The 22,174-nt window shown below is 52.3% G+C and overlaps 1 protein-coding gene and 1 long non-coding RNA gene across 3 annotated transcripts; one reads left to right on the top strand and one right to left on the bottom strand.

Annotated features, from left to right (window-relative positions):
• The first annotated feature begins 461 nt into the window (after positions 1-461).
• On the top strand, positions 462-21,905 carry SDR42E2 (short chain dehydrogenase/reductase family 42E, member 2). Of its 2 annotated transcripts, XM_086375365.1 has the most exons (12): positions 495-555; positions 2,629-3,486; positions 3,971-4,066; positions 5,296-5,353; positions 6,039-6,157; positions 6,826-6,901; positions 10,906-10,988; positions 12,802-12,939; positions 13,467-13,532; positions 15,286-15,349; positions 17,373-17,446; positions 21,666-21,905. In XM_086375365.1, exons 2-12 carry the CDS (start codon positions 2,665-2,667, stop codon positions 21,903-21,905), a joined length of 1,836 nt encoding a protein of 611 aa, XP_086231491.1. In that variant the 5' UTR covers positions 495-555; positions 2,629-2,664. The 2 variants fall into 2 exon arrangements, 1 of the variants encoding a protein (XP_086231491.1); XR_015154641.1 differs by lacking the exons at positions 5,296-5,353; positions 21,666-21,905 and having other exon boundaries at positions 462-555; positions 17,373-18,864.
• LOC147345287 (uncharacterized) lies at positions 17,920-22,174 on the bottom strand. Its single transcript, XR_015154642.1, has 2 exons — positions 21,692-22,174; positions 17,920-18,272 (listed from the first exon to the last, which is right to left on the bottom strand). It is a non-coding gene; the product is annotated as an uncharacterized LOC147345287 (long non-coding RNA).

Below are 22,174 nucleotides of genomic sequence, written 5' to 3'. Positions count from 1 at the left end.
ACAAAAAACAGTTTTAAATTGGTAGAAGGCTGGATGAATAGACAGAGATGGATGGAAAAGTGGGGAAATGAATAGATGGAAAGAGAGGAAGCGGGGAGGGAAGGAAGGAGGGCAGGAGGAAAGAAGCAGGAGGCAGGCTGAACAGAAGGGACCGCGTGGGAGAGGACATGGATGGATAGGTGGGTGGAAGAAAGAAACACCCTTTCTTGGGGTTCAAGACGTCTCTGCAGGCAGGATCGGGCCCAGCATGCAGGACGTTCCTGCCCTCTCCCCACCAGCATCGTGGCCCATTTCACCCCTCGACCGGCCGCGGTTTCCCCTCTGGGAGAGCCTGCGTGTCCCCGCCTTAGAGACCAAGGTTGTGGAGTGGGCAGCAGGATCAGGGGAAACAGGCGAGGGGCGGGCGCGGGGCGGTCCCCGAAGCCGCGGCCGGCTCCGCCCCCTGGAGGCGGAGACCCCGTGGAGGCGGAGGCCCAGCAGCATCCGGCTCAGCATCTAGACCAACCGAAGCGCGGGCGCTGCCGAGATCACTCAGCGCCGCGGGAGCCCGGCCAGGTAAGCGCCGCTGGGGCGCCGGGCGCGGGGCACGGGAAGGGGGCGCGCGCAGCAGCCGCAGCAGGCAGGACCTGCCCAGCAGGAGGCTTTCAACATGGGATGGGTTGCCCCGCTCCTACCCACCCAGCGTGAGTGATGGGTCTGGAGTTGTCCCTGCCCCTCTCCCTGTTGCCTTTCACCCGACCCCGCTTTGAGTCCCCAGCGACCTGGATCCAGAGCCAGCCATTCACTCAGACTCTATCAGAGTTCGCAAATGTTCTCTGAGCCTCAGTTTCCCTCCCTGATGATGGGGGCAGTAAGCCTCCGCTGCACAAGGCTGCTGGGAGGATTGAATGCGGCGGTGCCGGGGCCAGCTCTTCTCTTAGCCCTAAGCTCCCAGAGGCAGAACCGCTCCCAGGGGTTTCATTCTTTCATTCAGCATCTGTTTAGTGACAGCCTGCTTTGTCCCAGGCACAAGACTGGGTGGGGGCCACGGACACTACCTGATCCAAGCCCTCCTGGCGCATGTGTGCCGGTGGCCTGTGAGGGCCCTGCCATCGGTAAGGTGGACAGGGTTAGTGGTTTCATCAGGCAGACGTGGATGCTGAGGTGCAGTAAGGTTAGAAGGACCTTACCCAAGGGCGCACCCGGGAAATTCGACCTGCGGCAGGGTCCCAACCTTTGTCACAGAAAGCATCCGCGTAGGATAGAAAAATACTCTGGTGCCACAGACTGTTTCCCAGCACAGAGTGCCAGGCCTGGTAGAGAAGGGTTCCACTCTGCAGTTCCTTCCCTCTCCTGCTGGGGGAACTGGACTCATACTCTGTGATGACTGAGATCTGGGGTGTCTCCCCTCCCTGTTACAGCCGTGAGTGCCAGAGCTTGTATGGCGCCTAACTATATCCCTCACTCAGAACTATGGCCAGCAGGGCAGTGACAGGAGACTAGAAGATACCATACAGCGGTCCCAGACTCTGTCCTGTGACCACCACCAGCAACACCTGTGCGCCCATCACTCAGTCACACATTTGCACCTGTTCTTTTTTTAACTTATCTTAAATTGAAGGATAATTGCTTTACAACCTTGTGTTGGTTTCTGCCATCCGGCAGCATGTATCAGCCATAGGGACACATATGTCCCCTCCCTCGCACCTGTTCTTTTTTTATAGCCACTGTGTGCCACGCGGAGCAGAGTTTACCTGTCTCTGTATCCGCAGGGCCTGGCACACTCTGGTAGACCCAGAATACACAGTACACATTGCTGCTGTTATTAATGATGATCATGGTGATCCGGCCTGTAGTCCAGCCTTATCCTCAGGTGGAGCAGGAGGTAGGGGGTGAGATGATGGTGACAGTGACTGACAGCCTGGCTCGCTTTAAGTCTTGAGTGAGGAGGACAGGATCCTCAGAGCCGGACCCCAAGGACCGCAGACCTTATCCTGAAGCCCACAGCGGGTTGGGCAAGCCTTGTGGTGTCAGCCAGCTGCACTACTGGGGACCTGGGAGAACCAGAGGCAGCAGTTGCCAGGGCAGAGGTGGTCCAGCCCTTGGACAAGTTACCAAGGCCCTTTGGATCCCATGTGGCTCCTCCCTTCTTTCCTCCTCCAGGAAGTCCTCCCCATTTCCCCATCAGAAAGCAGTCACCGCCGTGCCTCCCCCCGACCCAACCCAATCAGGTGGCATGATTTGATCCATCTCCCTCTAATACTACATGGGAACTGGGCTTTTAAGGAGCTGGTAGAGAAGTCGGGTGGGCTGCCGTCTATGGGGTCGCACAGAGTCGGACACGACTGAAGCGACTTAGCAGCAGCAGCAGAGAAGTAAGGCATGCTTGGTGTAAATCTCAGCCATGTGGTGTGGCTTTGGGCCCTGGGTTCCTGAGCTGTGAATCCCAAGTCCTTGGCTGCTTTGTCTCTGACTCTCTGAGGAAGGCAGCAGCCACCTTGGAAGTTCTCAAGATTCCAACAGGGATAGATTTGGGAACTCAGAGGGTCTCTAATTCCCACCAGCAAGTCCCCTAAGCCCCCAGGAGTGTGATAATCCACATGACTCAAGACAACTCTAGAGCATATGCTCTTCTGTTTTTCCCTACAGGTGGATAGATCCCGGGTCCACATGGCTCAGTAGAAGATGAAGCCCAACCCGGCAGTCTCCTCCCCAGAGGCCTGCAAAGCTGCAGGACAGGGCCAGCAGAGCTGCCCCGTCTGTCAGGCCTGGGGTGGGGTCTCAGGCCTGGGGAATGTGTCTGGACCTGGGCTGGGGCCTGGTATAGTTCCAGAACGTGGATCAAGGCCTGGTGCTGCTACAGAATATGGACCAGGGACTGGAGCAGTGTCAGGCCCTGGGCAGGGGCCTAGTGATGTTCTGGGACCCAGACAAGGGTCTGGAGCAGTGTCAGGCCCTGGGCAGGGGCCTAGTGATGTTCTGGGACCCAGACAAGGGTCTGGAGCAGTGTTGGGTCCTGGGCAGGGGCCTAGTGATGTTCTGGGACCCAGACAAGGGTCTGGAGCAGTGTTGGGTCCTGGGCAGCGGCCTAGTGATGTTCTGGGACCCAGACAAGGGTCTGGAGCAGTGTTGGGTCCTGGGCAGGGGCCTAGTGATGTTCTGGGACCCAGACAAGGGTCTGGAGCAATGTCGGGTCCTGGGCAGTGGCCTACTGCTGCTTTAGGAGCTTCACCTTCCCCTGGCCGAGAGGTAGGGCCTGGACCCAGGCGGGGATCAGGGGCTGGGCAAAGACCCAGTGAGCCAATAACAATCCCAACACCGGCTCAACAGCAGAAGACTCAGGCCACCCCTGGGCAGGCCTCAAGGCAGAAGGTTGTGGTCACCGGAGGAGCAGGCTACCTGGGCTTTAGCCTGGGTTCCAGCCTGGCCAAGAGCGGCACTTCTGTCATCCTGCTCGACCTCCGCAGACCCCAGTGGGAGCTGTGCCCAGGGACCGAGTTCATCCAGGTGCAGTGATGAGTCTTGGGGGATGGGCGGGGGGGCAGGGTGGGGGAGGAGGTCAGAGGTTGGTGTCTGATGTGTAACCAGTCGCTGGTAGTGAATGAAGAGCACAGGCTTCAGAGTCAGACTCCAGCTCCCAGCTGAGCCGCCACGGCCACAGGGCCCCACACCTCTGAGTCTCACGTCTTCATCCACAGAAAGGGGACACCAACAGTATCTGCTTCACTAGAGACTTATGGGGAGTTGAGACAGTGCGTGTAAAACTCTGAGCGCGTTCTCTGTGACTTAGCTCCATAGACGGGGCTGATGATGATGAAGACGGACGCCCAGTGGAATCATCTAGTAAATCCTGCCCCACAGCTTGTCCGGGCTCTGCAGATGCTGGGCCTGGGTGGGGTCAGGGGGCTGGCTCTGGGACCTGCCACAGCTGTAATGTCTGATTACCTTGGGCCCAGACCTCCTACCTCCGTGTCTTTCTCCTCTGTTTCAGGCTGATGTCCGCAATGCAGAGGCTCTGCACCGTACCTTCGAAGGGGTGGACTGTGTTTTCCACGTGGCCTCCTACGGAATGTCTGGTGCTGAGCAGGTGAGACACCCCCCACACACAGGGCTTAGGTCCTGGCTCTGCCCGCCCCCCTAATCCCTGGGTGTTCATTATGCTCTTCACCTATTCCAGGGAGGATTTGGGCTATACCCAGCCTACATTTGCCCCATGAGACCAAGTGCCAGTTCTGCCATTTTCTAGCTGTGTGACTAGGAAAGTTAAGTTAACCTCTCTGCACCTCTGTTTCCTCATCTGTTAAGTGAGGACACAACTAGAGCTAATGGCACAACCTCCCCAGACAGCAGTGTAACAGTATCTGTCAACGCATGCAACAGCCTTTGACTCAGAAACTACACTTACTTATGTATTTGCAGCATTGGTTTTAATAACAAAGCAGGAACTAACCAAAATGCCCAACTAATGGGGACTATTTAAATAAATTGTGATATAGCCTAACAATGAACTTCTATGCAGCCATTCAAAAGAAGGCGAAAGAATGAGGTAACTCAATATGCGCTGATAACAGAACAATTTCCTAGGTACTGTGGGGGAAAACAGCATTTGACACTTTTTTTTTTTTTTAAATAAAAGGCATATACTCACATTTGTATTAGAAATGGGAGGCAAATTTCTTCTTCGTTGCATACTAGTTTTACTGTTTGAGTAGTTTCAACCTTGTGATTGTATTACCTATTGAAAACAACTGCAACAAGAATAAATATAGCTTGAAAATCAGTATGGAACCCACTTCCCTGTGTGGTTGTAGGGATTAAATGAGATGTAAAGGCTTCGCTGTGCCCCTGACACACAAGCAACTCTCACTGTGGCCCAGTTGTTTTTATTTTTCACACCCCCGCCCTCTCACTAGGGTAGACGGCAGTATTACTGTCTTTGTCTTATGGATAAGGAAGCTGAAACTTCTAGAGCCAGGAAGCAATCCAACATATTTGAGGCTCTTTTCTGTGTGAAGCCCTGCATCAGGTCCTCTCATGGGGCTTATTAAATCCTGCCAACCATCCAAGGGACTCTTCCCTCACTTTATAGGTGAGGGAGCTGACTGCCAGATGGGGGCTGGAAATCCCCAGTAGCCCAGGCAAACGGGAGCAGAGAGGGGCACTAGAGCCCAGGGCCCCCACACTACCAGGGGCCCCTGGGAATCCCTGCCTCTGAGCTGCAGCCCCCCACCCCGCCCCACCCAAGCCCAGCCGCACACCCTCAGCTACAGGGCTGAGACAGCACCTCGACTCTCACACCTCCGTCTTGCCTTTTAGCTACAAAAAGAGCAGATTGAGTCTATAAACGTTGGAGGCACCAAACTAGTGATCGATGGTAGGCGCTCAGAGCAGAGTGTGACCCGCTGTGTGTTTGCTGCTTCTTTCCTTACCTGGGCTGCCGCAGGCCCAGCTCTGGGGGACAGGGCAGGGGGACAAAGGTGGGAACCTCCTCCCACCCCCTGCCCTCCCCCATGGAGGGTCTGTGGGCAGCACATCCTTCCTGTTCTGCAGGCGTGCCCAGGCCCTGGCATGGGGCTCAGTGTGACCTCAGTGTGTCTGGGGACACAGGAGTGGAGTTTGCACAGAGGGCTTAGCAGTTGGGAGCAAGAAACGCTGCTGAAGTTCCAAATGAGAAGACCCACCTCTGGGCTCTCAGGGCATGTCCTGCCTTATCCTCCCTCCTGTTTTTCTCTCTGATTCTAGAGTGTGTTTTCCTTATGTCCCCACTGAATGAGACTTTCTTCTGACCTGTCCCTGGCAAGGTGGCCACACTGAGAAGGAAGAGTGAGGCAGCCTGGCCCCCAGGGACTCTCAAAGCAGGGGCTTGACCCCTCCCCAAGTTAAGGGAAGGAGGCCCTTCCCTCCTGAGGCAGGATGTGTGCTGGAGGGTGGGTGGAGGACTCATCCAAGGAGGTCCCCAGGGGCACCCCTCAGCCAACTCCCTACTCACATCAGCGCTGTGTGTGTGTGTGTGTGTGTGTGTGTGTGTGTGTGTGTTGCTGTGTGACCTGTCGCTGCAGTTTGTGTCCGCCAGCGGGTTCCAAGGCTTGTCTACACCAGTACCATCAATGTCGCATTTGGCGGGAAGCCTATAGAACAAGGCGATGAGGACTCGGTGCCATATTTCCCACTGGAGAAGGTACCTGGCTTCCTGGAGAGGTGGGCAGGGCGGACCTGGGACCCACAGTTCAAAGGGTAGGGATGGGCAGAGCCAGGGTCAACTTCACAACTCAGGGTGAGACCCAGGAGCAAAAAGTCCCCAAACAGCATGGTTCAAGCCCTCTCCTACTTCAGTCATGCCAGCAAGGGCTTTGAAATCACACCGACCTGGCCTTGAACCAGCAAAGCAACTTTCTACTGTGGGACCCTGAGCAGATCACTTCACTTGGAGGCTCTCCTTCTACACCTGGGCATGATAACACCACTCTGTGGGGATGTGGAGAGCTGGAAATGAGACGATTATGTGAAAATGCCACGTGAGCACAAGGATTCCATGTAAACAGTCCATCTGACATGCATCCAGCATCCACATCCCAGCGCAGCCGACGACCCAGTGCAGGCGACGTGGCTGACGGGAAGCTCCATTGTTACTGCTCTGAACTCTCTCCTCTGTTCGTGGCTCCCACCCAGAGGGAGAGGAGCGGCAGTAGGGCTCAGGGCTTGGCCATTTCCCGGTGAGGGTCCCAGAAGTGAACTCCCGTATGGTCAGAAGCAAAAGTGCAGCCCTGGGGCCAGGAGGGCTGGGTGGTGTGATCAGCAGTGTCCCTGACCCCATCTGGTGGCTCTATTCTCCCTGTCCTTGAACAGCACATGGACCACTACTCCCGAACCAAAGCCATCGCTGACCAGTTGATCCTCATGGCCAATGGGACGCCTCTCCCAGGTAAGTACTGGGGGCCTGCTCACAGCCAACATGCGTGTCCCCTACTGCCTCCCTGAAGGACATGAGCAATTCTCGCTTTTAGCTGGTATGTTTCTGAGGCCCAGCTTCCTTCTAAAGGACACTTCCCCAGGGCCTTGGACATTCATCATCCAACACATTCTGAGCACCCACACCCAACAGGGATACAGCCTGGAGAACATCAGATCCAGTCTCTGCCCTCACGTTGCTCATGGTCTGGTGGGGAGACACTTGGGTTAGCCCAAGTCTAGCCCTCTTTTCTGCCACATAGGTGGGCATCCAGTATGGGGGAATCCTCTTCTAGATAAAAAGAGTACAAATTTATGAATATGCAGTGAGGCGTGGTGCTCTGGAAGGGCTGTGCAAGTGAGGGACGCTTCAGGAACTCCCAGAAAAATTGGCCTTGGCTGCCCAACTGGATTACCTCTTCTTATCATATTGTCATAAAGAATAATAATAGAATAAGGACTGGTGGCAGCATGGTGCAGTGGCTAAACACCCACATACCAGCATCAGACTGAACTGAGTTCAAACCCCAGCTCCACCACCTTTCAGCAAAAGTCTCCTATCTCTTGACAGCATCTGTGTAAGGCAAGAGACCCAGTTTCTTTCCAAACTCAGGAGTTAAATATATTAAAAGCCCTTGCTATCCAAATTATATTTGCTTTTTGAAATTCAGAAACTAAAAAGAATCAGAAAAGCTGGTTTCTCTCACTGTCTACACTCAGGAGCCAAGTGGATTTAGAGGGTGAAGGTTGCTTGGTATCATAATCCCCAAATTTACAGGACAGAAAACCGAAGCTAAGAGGTTAACTGACCTAGATCAAGGTCACACGGCTCTTAGGTGGCAGACGTAGGGTTTGAAAAGGCACCTCCCCCCAGGGGAGTCTAACACCAGAGCCTGGGGCTAACCACTTAGCCCCAGGCTCCACTTAGTGCTCCACTTAGCTGTGGCTGAGTGGTCTCTGAGCATGAACACTTCCCCCTAAAATCCCCCACACCTCACCCCTCACCCTGGACCTGTCAGGCCTCAGTTGTTTATCCCAGTACGAATATGCAGCTGTGTTTCCCAGAAGTTTGAGCCTGCGCAGTAGAACTCTCTTCTCTATCAGGGCCTCCCCTGGATGGACCTGCGCTCCTACAAGTCAGACACCTAATCCTCCAGCTGAGAATTATTTATACAAGCATCCCCAGCTTTCCATGGTCAGGACAGTCATGGATACCCTGGGCCCCACCCCTCTGTGACGTAGCCGCCCAGTACCCCACTGGCCAATGTCAGGTGCAGCCCAACCAGCCTTCCCCCAACCCCCACTCCATGCCCAGGTGACCCAGAGTTTAAAATTAGCTCCAGGCTGTCTACAGAAAAGCTCACCTGATACCTGCCTCGCAGGAGGCCTGCCACAGTCTCCCTGGGTGATTTCCAGTCCCTGCTCCCCCAGCTGGTCCCTGAGAGACTCTGCCTCTAGCCTGGCAGGGAGCAGCCTGGGCCCTATAGCAGAGTCTTCAGACTTGCAGACCCAAGCTCCATGTGAAGGCTCTGTGTCTTTATGTCTCTGGGTGTGTGAGTGTCCTGGGGCCACCAGCACAAATCACCACTAACCTGGTGGCTCGAAACAGCAGAAATTTCTTCTCTCACAGTTCCTATAGTTCACAGTCAGATGTCTGAAATCCAAGTGTCATTTGGGCTGCGCTCCCTCCAGAAGTGTGTGGGAGAATCCTTCCTTGACTCTTCCGGCCTCTGGTGGCTCCAGGAGCTTGGGGTCCTTCTTTGGTATGTGGCCGCATCACTTGGCGTTGGTCTCCGCCTCTGTCTTCATGTGGCCTCTCCTCTTCTCCCTTTGTGAGTGTCTTATAAAGCCACCTGACATTGGATTTAAGGCTCAACAGGATAATCCATGGAGAAGGCAATGGGACCCCACTCCAGTACTCTTGCCTGGAAAATCCCGTGGACGGAGGAGCCTGGTAGGCTGCAGTCCATGAGGTCGCTAAGAGTCGGACACGACTGAGCGACTTCACTTTCACTTTTCACTTTTACGCATTGGAGAAGGAAATGGCAACCCACTCCAGTGTTCTTGCCTGGAGAATCCCAGGGACAGAGGAGCCTGGTGGGAGGCCGTCTATGGGGTCGCACAGAGTTGGACGCGACTGAAGTGACTTAGCAGTGGCAGCAGGATAATCCAGGATAGTTTCATGTTTAGATCCTTAATTACATCAGCAAAGACCCCTTTTCCAAGTAGGGTAGCATCCATGGGTTCCAGGACACAGACATAACTTTTCGGGGCCCACCATTCAACCCACTACACTGGGCTTTATTGTTAAGTGAGGGTGTTGGAGAAGGAACAGTCAGGATGGCTATAGAGCAGTCAGGAGCAGGCTATGACCCTGTGATACCGTCCCTGGCTAATTTATGAAGAAAAGGGAATTTATACTGGAAGGATATGTGATAGCTTCTGGAAAATATCATCCAGAAAATGACCACCAGGGTTTAGAAATGACAGGGTCGGGGTGATTCTAGGGAGCTGGGAGGCAGTATCTGGTGATCAGTCTCTCAGGGTGAGCCCACTCTAAGGATTTTAGATCCATGTTAGTGGGATGCACAGAGTTATGTTCCTGGGTGAGAAGATGGCATTGACTCAGCCTGGGTCTTGGAACGCCACCTCAGAGAAAAGAAATGTATCTACACTGACATTCCACCACCCCCAACCTGGTGCAAAGGGGAAGGAGCTTCCAAAGAAAGGTGGGCTTCTGGTCCCAGAGGATGGCATACACTCAGCTCCCCAAACTGGGAGCAGGCTGCTTGGGGAACCTGAGCCTTGGGGGAAGTGGAACATCTACCAGGAGGCACTATCTCAGTTAAGGAGATGGGGTTGGGAGTCAAATAATTTACAAATAGTAACTGAAAAAAATTTTAAATAAATTAGAATAAATTGAAATTTTTGTAGACTTTCTTAAGACTTGAATATGTTTGGGGCAGCTCTTCAGGCTATATACCCCTAGACCTCCCCCCACAGGGTGACAGGCTCCCACTTCCACCAATGGGGACCCCTCAGCAGAGAATTTGGGAAGCCCTGGACCAAGCTCTATCTTAGTCTGGAGACTCTGCTGACACAGCAGAGAGGGGGGACAGACCTCCAGCTCTCATGCGGATGGCTCTAGTCTTCCTTTCTGGTTGTCGGGAAAGGGTAACTGCAACCACTAGTTACAAAGCATCCAGGTGAAGAGACCAAGGCTGAGAGAGCTGAGGGTCAGGGAGCTGAGTTGTTAGTATTGTGCCACCAGAGGTGTGAGTGGAAACAGCTTGAACCTGGATCTCCATCTCAGCTCCACTAGGTTGAGCTGTGTGCCCTTAGGCAAATCACATCTCTTCTCTGAGCCTTGGCTCCTTTATCCATAAGACAGGGATAATAACAGCTCTCACCTCCTAGGGCTGCCTGGAGGGGAAAATTCCAGGCTTACCAGAGCATCAGATAAAGGCACCAGACACGTAGCAAAACCTCTCTGAGAGCGCTATGGACCTTAGCTAATGACTAGAAGAAAGAAAGAGCTATAGCTATTGGCATGAGGGCATGTGGGTCCATGCACATCTGTAAAATGGGCACAGTAGGACTCTCGTGGGAGTCAAAGGCGATCACATCTATCAGAGCTGGTTAAACTCTCATGGGCCATGCACTTAAGTGTTGCCTCTGTTACTGGCCTGTGAGTTTTGTGAGTTCAGGCACCATTTCTTGGTCCTCCTGGGATTCTTCACAGCATCCATCCCAGGACCCAGTGCAGAGCGAGTGGGGAGGGGGATGATTCTCAATAGTGTTTGTTGAATGACTAGCTGATCTACTGAGAGAATAATTAATTGAATGAGAAAACTCCAAGGACCTGCCTATCCCACTAACCTGTCCAGGTAGGACCAGGAGATGTGGACAGCCTTTCTATCCCCCTTCCTGCTCATCTACCCCTTCCTAGGCCCCTGACTGCGCTCCCCTGTGTCATAGGAGGAGGCTCTCTGAGGACATGTGTGCTCCGGCCCCCAGGGATCTACGGCCCCGAAGAGCAGAGGCACCTGCCCCGTGTGGCGGTACGTTGTTCCCACCTGAGGCCGGAGGCACGGGGGGGAACCCGGCTGGAATTGTGTGAATGAGGACCCGTGGTCCCCATGTCAGTCTTGGGTCAGTGCCCCAGAGGGGGACCCTCGGTTCTGGGATAACTCCTGCCCCCACCAGGCCCACCAGGAACAGAGTTCTTGGGGGTACTCCAGCCAGGCCTGGTACCCATAGAGAAGACGTGGAGTTACAACCCCAGAGAGGCAGAAGAAACTGTTGCCCTGCCCAGATGTGGGCCCCCTGAGGGCCAGAGGGCTCATCTCATGCTGCTGGCACCAGGGTCTCCACACAGAAAGCCTCTCTCCAAACAAAGCTGGGTGCCAGGGATATGGCTGCAAGGGGCTCTAGATCCTGTCCTCAGATTTCTCACAGCCTAGTCAAGGAGACAGGTGCCACAGTCACAGATTCAGGGTGGTATGGGTTGAGGTGAGAGGGAGAAGATGGGAAGACAGCAGAGAGGGCCTGGCAGGGGGAGTCCAGGAGGGCTTCCTGGAGGAAGTGACACCTGTGCTGTTTGAATAGGGAATGAGCTAACCAAGCAAAGCAGGTAGTGGAGAGAAGGTGATCCAAATAGAGGAGAGAGTTTGGGCACAATGCTGGAAATGAAAACCGGTTCCAGGTTTGGGGATGTACTTCCATGGTGGGTGAGACAGTAAAGAATCTGCCTGCAATGCAGGAGACCCAGGTTCAATCCCTAGGTCGGGAAGATTCCTGGAGAAGAGAATGGCTACCCATTACAGTATTCTTGCCTGGGAAATGCCATGGACAGAGGAGCCTGGTGGGCTCCAATCCATGGGGTCACAAAGAGCTGAACACAACTGAGCGACTAACAGTGAACAAAACAGACAATTCTGCCCCCCTCCCTGTGGGCTTTGTATTCCCACAGGAAGGGAGACAGAATAAACACCTTACATGACAAGGAATATTCGAAGGTGGGGGGACTGTGGAGAAAGAGGAAAAGTGCTGTGGGGTGGGGGAAAGCTGGGGTGCCAACAGTCAGGAAGCCTCTTCGAGCAGGGACGTTGAGCACCTTGAGGTGACCGGTGTATCACACAGATAGGCAGAACCTTCCAGGCAGAGGGCACGGGAGGTCCAAAGCCCTGAGGTGTGAACCTGCTGGCATGTTCCAGGCAGGAGGACGAGGGCTAGAGCTGAGTGAGACCGAGGGGTTTGGTGGGAGACAAGTCAGAGAGTAGCTGCGTCCAGAGCAGAAGGGTCTCCTTAGCCATCTGACCTACTGGAAAGGAGTCTCAAAGGTTCTGAGCAGAGGAGACGTGGTTTGACTTAGGATTAAAAAAGATCCCCAGCTGCATGGAGAACAGCCCACAGGGGCTGAGGGTGGAAGTGGGGGACCAGTTAGGAGGCTATTTCAGTGTCCAGGTGAGAGATGGGGTGGCAGTCAAGGCAGTAAGCAGTGGCTAGACGCTGGACTGATTGTAACAGCTGAGACAACTGGGTTTGCAGATGGGTTGGGTGCAGAGAGGGAGGGAGGGAGGCGACAGCCAGAGTGGGCTGCAGAGCTTTGGCCTTAGCCCTGGGTGCTGTGGGCCGAGGGGAAGCAGGGGTGGCCAGTTGGGGTCGGGCACTCACAGGACAGGGCAAGTCAGCCTTGTCTATCTGGCAACCAAACGGGCCACCAAGTGGAGATGTCTGTCAGGAAGGTTTAGTGGGGCTGGGACAGAGGGGTCTGACCTGAAGCTAGAAATTTGGGAGCTGTCTGCACAGAGAAGGAATTAAAAGCCATTCCAGGCTTTGTCAGTGTTTCTTACCCTGTCCCCCCTCCACCAGAGCTACATTAAGAAGAGGTTGTTCATGTTCCGATTTGGGGACCGACGGACGCAGATGAACTGGGTCCATGTTCGCAATCTGGTGCAGGCACACGTGCTAGCCGCCGAAGCCCTCACTGCCGCCAAGGGCCACGTGGCTGTGAGTCTCCTGCAGTGCTCCCCTTCCTTACCCCCCAGGCTGCAGGTAGGTGCCCCCCATCCCTACAGGATTCCTGGCTCACACACAACAGATCTCCCCAACTCAAGTTGCCTCATGGGCTTGTCAGCCCAGGAAAGCTGGGGGGTGGCTGATACTTTTTAGAGCATTGTTAGCTCCTTGAAATGACCCTGGGAGGCAGGTGGTGTTGATCCCAGAGTGACAGTCACCAAATGCTAAGCATCTTACATACATTGTTATAGTTCACCTTTAGAGCAGCCCAAGAGGGAGATCCCATTATTATGCTCCCATTTCTCAGATGAAGAAACTGAGGCACAGAGTTTAAGTGACTCTGTCGAGGTCATACAGCTAGTCAGTTGGCAGCCCCGGAATCCAAAGGGACTTGTTCAGATCTTTCTCCAGGGCTGCTTGGGAGAATGGGGAGTTGGGCAGCTTCTAGGAGCCGTCAGAGAGGACGGGGTCAGGTGATGGCCTGTGCCTGACATCCCCCTCCCCGCGTGTCCCCTCAGAGTGGGCAGGCGTACTACATCAATGACGGGGAGAGCGTCAACCTCTTCGAGTGGATGGCCCCACTGGTAGGTGCCCAGACAACGCCACCAACTCAAGTGAGAATTCCGGGATCCCCACGTCTTCTTTCCCTGTCACCTTTTCCTCCTTCCAAAAGCTCAGAAGGTTTCACATTAAAGGCCAGCTCTGGCAACAGTGTCCATTTGGGAGACACTGGACCTGGGTCATGACCACCCATTTAGGAGGCCAGGAGCTCCCCGAGTTTGCCACGGTCCCTCTCAGCCTGCTTCCTGATTTATGTTGATGTCTTGTGAAGTTTGCCTTGTGGGCCCCCCACCTCCGTACTATATAGGGAGGCCCTGAAAGAGGTAAGTAGGAGGTGGACAAAGCCCAAAGGGAGGTGCTGGCCTTCACAAAGGGAGGCACAGCCCCCATGCTGAGAATCCCAGCCTCCTCTCCCAGCAGCCTACAGACTCCTTGAAGGGGTCGACCAGAAACCCCACACTGGAGGATATATCTTTGGGGTATTCAGGCCCTTTGCATGTCAACTTTTAACAACTTTATTAAGATATAATTTATAGGCCATACAGTTCACCTATTGAAAGCATACAAGCCAATGGTTTTTAGTATTTTAAGAGTTGTATGACCATCACCAAAACACATTTTAGAACATTTTGTCACCTTCCCCAAAAAGAAAGTGAAAGTGAAGTCGCTCAGTCGTGTCCGACTCGTTGTGACACTATGGACTGTAGCCTACCAGGCTCCTCTGTCCATGGGATTTTCTAGGCAATAGTACTAGAGTGGATTGCCATTTCCTTCTCCAGGGGATCTTCCCAACCCAGGGATTGAACCCTGGTCTCCTGCATTGTAGACAGACGCTTTACCTTCTGAGCCACCAGGGAAGTCCCAAAAAGAACCCCTCCAAAAACCAGACTCTTTGGCTGTCATTTCTGTTTACCTCTCCTCCCACCCCACCCCTAGCCATAGGCAACCACTAACCTCCTCCCTGCTTCTATAGACTTGCCTGTTCTGGACATTTCCTATGAACAGAATCATACATTTGGGCTCTGTGTTAAGTTTCTCTCATTTAGCATAATGTTTTCAGGTTCATCCATCTTGTGGATGTGTCATATCGGCGCTGCATTCTTTTTTATTACCAAAAAAAAAATATTCCATTCAGTGGATATGCCAAATTTTGTTAATCCATTCATCAGTTGATAGAAATTTCAGTTTTCCCTTTGGGGGTGTTATCAGTAATGCTATTATGAACATTTGTGTATAAATAGTTGTGTGGACATACATTCTCATTTCTCTTGGGTCTACACCTGGGAGTGGAATTCCTGGGTCATACATTCCCAGGTGGTGCTAGTGGTAAAGAATCTGCCTGCCAGGGCAAGAGATGTGGGTTTGATCCCTGGGTCGGGAAGATCCCCTGAAGGAGGGCATGGTAACCCATCCAGTATTCTTGCCTGGAGACTCCCCATGGACAGAGGAACCTGGCGGGCTATCGTAAATTCTATATAAGTGCCTTAGTGTGTGTTTGGGTGAAGCAGATGTAAAAAATGACTAGATGGGAATGAGCCCAAGTTTAAAAACCCACTCTGTGCAACCAGCTCCCACTTAATTTTCCAGGTTATAGCATGGATTTCATTTAAAGACTGGTGTAAACGTAGGGCTGGCTGTGGGGTCTGCCCGCTTTGGTGGGCAGCTGAGGAGGGGCCAGGGGGTGCTCTGATAACTCTGGGGTAAAGGCAGTATGTGGTCTCTGCATGCTAGCCCTTCAGGTTCTGTTTTCTCGCCTCAAGCCATGTTTCCTTGCAGTTTGAGAAGCTGGGGTACAGCCAGCCGTGGATCCAGGTTCCTACTTCCTGGGTTTACCTGTCAGGTAAGGAAGGGAGTGTGTGTGTGAGAAAACCCTCCATGTGCCAGATGCACATGCATTATCGTCCCCATGTTCAGTCACTCAGTTGTGTCTGACTCTTTGCAAACCCATGGACTGCAGCACGCCAGGCTTCCCTGTCCTTCACTATCTCCCGGAGCTTGCTCAAACTCATGTCCCTCGAGTTGGTGATGCCATCCAACTATCTTATCCTCTGTCATCCCCTTCTCCTCCTGCCTTCAATCTTTCCCAGCATCAGGGTCTTTTCTAATAAGTCATCTCTTCATATCAGGTGGCCAAAGTATTGGAGTTTCAGCTTCAGCATCAGTCTTTACAATGAATATTCAGGATTGATTTCCTTTAAGATTGACTGGTTTGATCTCCTTGCTGTCTAAGGGACTCTCAAGAATCTTCTCCAACACCACAGTTCAGAAAGCATCAATGCGTTACTTCATTTTAAACCCAGAGCCAGGACCTAGCTGGGATGAGTGGGGCCATGAGGGCACAAAATTTAAGGAAACCCGCACTCTCAGGAGTCAAATGCTCCAAGCCTGATCTGCACTTGCCCAGCCCTGAGAGCAAGTGCCTCCTTAAATTTGCCCTCAAGGAACCTTACTCCCCTCACCCTAGTCCTGGCCCTGTTTAAAGTCTATCCCACTTCCCAGGTGGGTATGATTAGGCCCATTGTAAAGATGAGGCAACTGAGGCCCCGACAAGTTAGCAGCCTGCCCACAATGCCATGCTGAGAAAGCAGGAGAGGCAGAATTCACACTGTGCTCGGCTGACTCCATAGCCCACTTCCAGCCCCTCTGCTGTGCTGGAAGGTGCTTAGCCAGGTAGAGGAGAGGCTGCCCCATCCACCAGGGTCAACCTGGAGTTAAGGCTGCTTTGGGACATGTTGAGGTTCAGTTTTGACCCTGGGCCTTTCCTGGTGGCTCAACAGTAAAAAAGTCTGCCTGCAGTGTAGGAGACCCAGGCTTGATCCCTGGGTTGGGAAGATCCCCTGGAGAAGGGAATGACAACCCACTCCAGTATTCTTGCTTGGAGAATTCCATGGACAGAGGATCCTGGCAGGCTACAGTCCATAGGGTTGCAAAGAGTCAGACACGACTGAGCGACTAACACTTTCACTTTCGCCTCCTCAGTCTTTACTCTCACGGCCCGGTGTCTCTCTGCTGGCCTCCTTCCAACTGGAATGCTGAGCGTGTGTCAGGCATGGAGTGATCAGCCCCAGGGGATAAGTGGCCCTCCAGTCACAGATAATTGAGTTCCTGGAAAACCTCAGCTGGATCTGTTGCTCTTTAAGAGCACTGGCATGCTTGCCATTGAAAGCTGGGGTTTGCAGACTTCTCTCTCCCAGGGCACCGGCACAGAACGGCTTCCCCTGCACAGCATCTCCAAGAGTGACACTCCTGACTCCCAGCTGAGAAAAGTTCAACTGCAGGTTCTGGCAGTTTTAGTGAATTACCTATGAATTCCCAGTTCCCAGTGAGCTATCTGTAACTCAGTGCTTCTTACCCTTGGCTGCACAGTAGAATCACCTGGGAGCTTTTAAAATCTAGAAATGCCTCAGCCACATCCCAGACCTATTATCTCAGCATTCTACAGGTACAAAGGGGTGGGGGAAGCTGGAATATTTTTAAAAAAGTGATCCAGTATAAAGCGCATGTTGAGTTCAATCACTGCCCCAACTTCTTTCTCTCTGACTCAAGAGAGCATACCGGAATAGAAGTCAGTGAGAGAGACATGATTGTAGATATCACTTTGAATCTGCTCAGATTGATTTTAAGATGTCAGGCTTTTAATATTAATAACAACTTACTTGTGACATATTTCATCACCAAGCAAGGTGCCCCAGGCTGTGCTGAGAAACTGATTTAAAGGAATCCCAAGGACAGAAAAATGTTGGCAAAGTGAAGACTACTCCTAGCAAAGCAAATAATGCCCCCCAACTGACTTGCCCCTGAGAGCCTCCCTGGAGTTTGTGAAGAGCAGGCACCTGTTCACTGGTCCCTCTCTCCCCACACAGCCACGGTGATGGAGTATTTGCATCTGGCCCTGAGGCCCATCTGCAGCCTCCCGCCGCTGCTCACCCGGAGTGAGGTAAGTGGGCTGCTGTGAGGGGAGCCCCTGTGCCCTTCTTCCTGCCCCTTCTCCACTCCTACTCTGACACCATAACTGGATGCTTGTCTGAGGTCTCAGAATCTCCCATGTGCGCCCAAATCTAGGGCCAGCTCTTTTATCATGTCCCAGCCTCTGGGCTTTGGCTTAGGCTGTGCTCTCTTGGTCTGAAGGGTGATAGCTCCAAGCCCATTCTTCATCACTGTCATTTCATTCATAAGCAGCTTGCCTTCCCAGCCAGACTGGAGGCTCCCGAAGGCAGGTTCCATGACATTCACCTTCTGGAATGTCTCCACTCCCCAACAGCTGTCACTGTGCACACACCGCCTGTTGACTCAAGGCTCACAGTTTGAGGCTCACAATTCCTGCTCACTGAATAAGTATATATTAATTAAGGACCTACTGTGTTAACGACACTGTTCTCAAATAACAATGATGCATTTTCTATTTGCATATGGAGTTTAAAAGAGATGTTTTGTTTTTATTTAAACATTACTTTTTCATTTATTTCTTTCTTTATTCTTAGGTGCACTAGGTCTTCATCGCTATATGCAGGCTTTCTCTAGTTGTGATGAGCGGGGGCTACTCTTCCTGAGGAGCATCGGCTCGAGGTGCAGGGGCTTCAGTAGTAACAACACACAGGCTCAGTAGTTGTGGCTCATGGACCCTAGGGCACATGGGCTCCAGTAGTTGTGGCACATGGGCTTTAGTTGCTCTGAGGCATGTGGAACATTCCCAGACCAGGGATTGAACCCATGTCCCCTGCATTAGCAGGCACATTCTTATCCACTGTACCAGCAGGGAAGTCCTAAAAGAGAGGATGTTTTAATGCAGATTGTAAATAGTAAAGCAACAGTGGTGTTCGGTGTTACTTGCAAAATCCTTCCTTTCTCCCTTGACTGTCCCTGATGCACTGCTAAGTTAGGAAGGCCAAAAAGATTAGTATCTCATTTAATGGTGAAAAATTGTGAGCACTAGAGTGAACCAATCATTGATTGGTTCAGGGCTTCCCAGGTGGCTCAGTGGTAAAGAATCCGCCTGCCAATGCAGGAGACGCAGGAGATGTGGGTTTGATCCCTGGGCCGAGAAGATCCCCTGGAGGAGGAAATGGCAAACCACACTGTATTTTTGCCTGGAAAATCCCATGGCCAGAGGAACCTGGTAGGCTACCATCCATGGGGTCCCAAAGAGTTGGACACAACTGAGTATGCATACACATACCAAGGTCCCACCTAGAATTGACTTCACACTCAAAGCTCAGTGCTCCCCACCTCAGAGAATCAAGAATGGGCCATGAAAAGAAGCAGTTCCCTATGGTTTCTCCTTTTAACCATCTGGACTAGCACAGAAAAGAGAAAAATAAAAATAGGGACCATCTATTTTGTGATGATGAAATACCAGGCACTGTGTTTATCTCATTTAATCTTGACAACCACTACGCACTGTGGATTCTGTTATCACTTCCATGTACAGAGGAGGAAATGAAACACACAGTTAGGGGAGGGGGAGAGGGTGAAATAACCTGCCCATCACTATTTACTTATGTAGCAGCACTGAGATTTGAACCCAGACTAGACCTAAAAGATTCCAAGCTTAACCATTAGCTTGTGAAATGTCAGGAATCATATTCACATAAAATAGCTGCCAAGGTGCTGCTGAATTGTGGTCGGGCTGGGCGCTGGCTCCTCTGTCTTTCCCCTGTCTGTCTCTGGTTTCCTTGTTCAATTTTGGAGCAAAGGATCCCTAGTTAGTTGTGAAGTTTCTGGGCACCGTGGCTCAGGCGCCCTCTGCTGGCCAATCTATTACATACTAACCAGCCCTCTAGTTTGACTTCCTAGCCTTTTTTCATTCGTTTCACATGTATTGAGCTCCTACTGTATGCCAGGCATTGTTCTAAGGAATGAAGGTAGGGCTGACCTTACTTCCTATTCACATATACTGTTCAAAAGAGGATTTTTTTTTATTGAAGAATAGTTGATTTACAGTGTCTTAATTACTGCTATATAGCAAAGTGATTGTTATATATCCTTACATTCTTTTTTAAATATTCTTTTCCATTATGGTTTGGGGCTTCCCTTGTGGCTCAGCTAGTAAAGAATCTGCCTGCAGTGCGGGAGACCTGGATTTGATCCCTGGGTTGGGAAGATCCCCTGGAGAAGGGAACGGCTACCCACTCCAATATTCTGGCCTGGAGAATTCCATGGACTGTATAAGTCCATGGGGTCGCAAAGAGTTGGACACGACTGAGCGACTTTCAAATATATATATAATCTTGGGGGAGTTGTGTTGGGTCTTTGTTGCTGCATGCAGGCTTTCTCTAATTGCAATGAGCGGGGACTACTCTTCTTTCTGATGCTTCTCACTGTAGTGGCTTCTCTTGCTATGGAGCACAGGCTGTAGGTATATAGGCTTCAGTATTTGCAGCTTGTGGGCCCTAGAGTGTGGGCTCAGTAGTTGGAGCCCACAGGCTTTAGCTGCTCTTTGGCACATGGAATCTTCCTGGACCAGGGATCAAACCCATGTCCCCTGCATTGCCAGGTGGATTCTTATCCACTGTACCACCAGGGATGTCCATATCATAGAATATTGAATATAATTCTCTGTGCTATACAGGCCCTTGTTGTTTATTAAGAGAGGATGTTTTAATGCAGATTATAAACAGTAATAATCTGTTAATCCCTGGTGGCTCAGCCAGTAGAGTCCACCTGCAATGAGGGAATCCTGGGTTCGATCCCTGGGTCAGGAAGATCCCTTGGAGAAGGAAATGGCAACCCACTCCAGTATTCTTGCCTACAGAATTCCATGGACAGAGGAGCCTGGTGGGCTACAGTCCACAAAGAGTTGGACATGACTAAGTGACTAACTTTCACTTTCACAAACAGTAAAGCAACAAGTGGTGTTTGGTATTATATGCAAAATCCTTCCAGTCCACTCTCTGATTTGACTGTCCCTGATGCTCTGGTAAGTTAGGAAGGGCAAAAAGAGTATTATCTCATTTAATGGCGAGTTCACAGTCCATCCAAAGAGGAAGACCGCCCAACAATCAGGCAACTCAAAACACTGTGATAAAGACTGTATTGGGGGAAGTGATGAGAAACTTCAGAGTACACAGAAGAGGCACATAAATCAATTCTGAGGAAGTTAGGGAGGGTTTCCCAAAGGAGGTGATATCCAAGCCTGAGATCTGGGACCCCTGTTTATCTACTTCATAGCTGTATCCCCCAAAGCCCTGAACTTGCTAACTGAGGCAAAAAGAGACAAGAACTGGCCTCTCTCCCTCTCTCCCCACACTAGCATCCAAGATCAGGGGCTTGACCCCAACGGCTGTTACAGGGCCACAGCAGAATCAAGCAGCTAGTGGACTCCTTCCCAGTGTTCAGCTGAGGAACTAAAGCAGAAGAAATGAACTAAGTGGGAGGGTATCCTCCCAGTCCTAACATAGCAGGGAAAGGCATGGGCTAGAATTTAGCTCCCTTGTGTGACCCTGGGCAAGTCGCTTAACCTCTCTGATCAATTTTCAAGAGGAGCCAGTGGTATTAGCATTTCAGAAGATTAAATGAGAGGAGGCCCAGAAAGAATTCAGTCCGACAGGCACGGGGTGCTAGCTCAGCAGTTGTTAGCTGTCGGTACTTCCTTTGAAGCCTGTGGGCCCCAGGACTTCTGCCAGCAGGGAAGGTTGCTCAGGCCCTGGAGAGTCATCACTTCTGCATAATTGAATTCCTCTCTTAGGGAAGCTCAGTTAATAAGCAAGGGAGTGCCCTGGGACCTGCCTGCCCAGACTCGATCTGGGGCTGTGGGCTGAAAAGCTCAGGGTATACCCTGGAGACACTTGTTTCCGGAGAGCTGCACCCAGGCTATAGGCAGAATGTATCAAGGTTCTCCTGAGCCCCAGCATCTTCTAGGCCAAGGAAGGGAGTGCAGAGGTGGGGCCTTTATTTTTGGGGGACTGAGAAATTCAGTAAGGTGAGGAGATGCCGAAAAGACATCGGGGAGGCGACGCCCTCAAAGAAAATGGGAGCGGAAGAGAGAAAGGAAGTCCTCCCCATGAGGACATGGAAGGCGCAAGATCCAACACTTTGGGAGGTCCTTTTAAATCGCTGTGCGACGCAAGGGGAATCCCTACCCTCTCCGGTCCCAGTGAAACAAGGTTGCCTCCCACGCCCACTAGTCCCGCCCCGCGGCTGTCCCGCTCTCCCCGCAGGTGCGCAGTGTGGCCGTGACACACACCTTCCAGATCGCCAAGGCCCGCGCCCAGCTTGGCTACGTGCCGGACAAGTTCAGCTTCGCGGATGCAGTAGAGCGATATGTGCAGTCAACAGCCGGGCGGACCCGCGGCTCCAACGCGCGGACGCTCCTGCGGCTGCTGCTCGGGCTGTTGCTGTTCCTTGGCCTGCTCGTCCTGGCCCTGCGCTTCCTAGGCCTGCAGCCGTCCATCATCTGACCGTCGTCGCCGGCCCATCCCTGCTCCCGCCTGGCCTTCAGGACTCGGACCAGACCCTGCTCCGCCCTCCGGACTTGGGCGCACCCTGGAGTCCTGGACTTGTCCCTGCCACGCCCTCTGGGCTTGGATCTGCCCGGGGCTCAAATGGCAACCCACTCCAGTATTCTTGCCTGGAGAATTCTATGGACAGAGGAGCCCGGTGGGCCACAGTCCATGGAGTCTCAAGAGTTGGACACGACTTAGCTACTAAATATCATCCTCTGGGGCCC

The sequence above is a fragment of the Bos grunniens genome, chromosome 25, assembly GCF_055505025.1.
Source record: "Bos grunniens cultivar Pamir isolate PY7600 chromosome 25, Bosgru_T2T1.0, whole genome shotgun sequence".
Taxonomy (NCBI): Eukaryota; Metazoa; Chordata; class Mammalia; order Artiodactyla; family Bovidae; genus Bos; species Bos grunniens.
The sequence above is the reverse complement of the archived record's forward strand: the minus strand, read 5'-3'. Positions and strand labels throughout refer to the sequence as shown.

Excerpts from the sequence above, each read along its gene's own strand:
- SDR42E2 (XM_086375365.1), top strand. The coding sequence starts at position 2,665 with ATGAAGCCCAACCCGGCAGTCTCCTCCCCAGAGGCCTGCAAAGCTGCA. Across the intron at positions 3,487-3,970 it reads CAGGGACCGAGTTCATCCAG|GCTGATGTCCGCAATGCAGA; the intron begins GTGCAGTGATGA and ends CCTCTGTTTCAG. Across the intron at positions 15,350-17,372 it reads TTCCTGGGTTTACCTGTCAG|CCACGGTGATGGAGTATTTG; the intron begins GTAAGGAAGGGA and ends CTCCCCACACAG.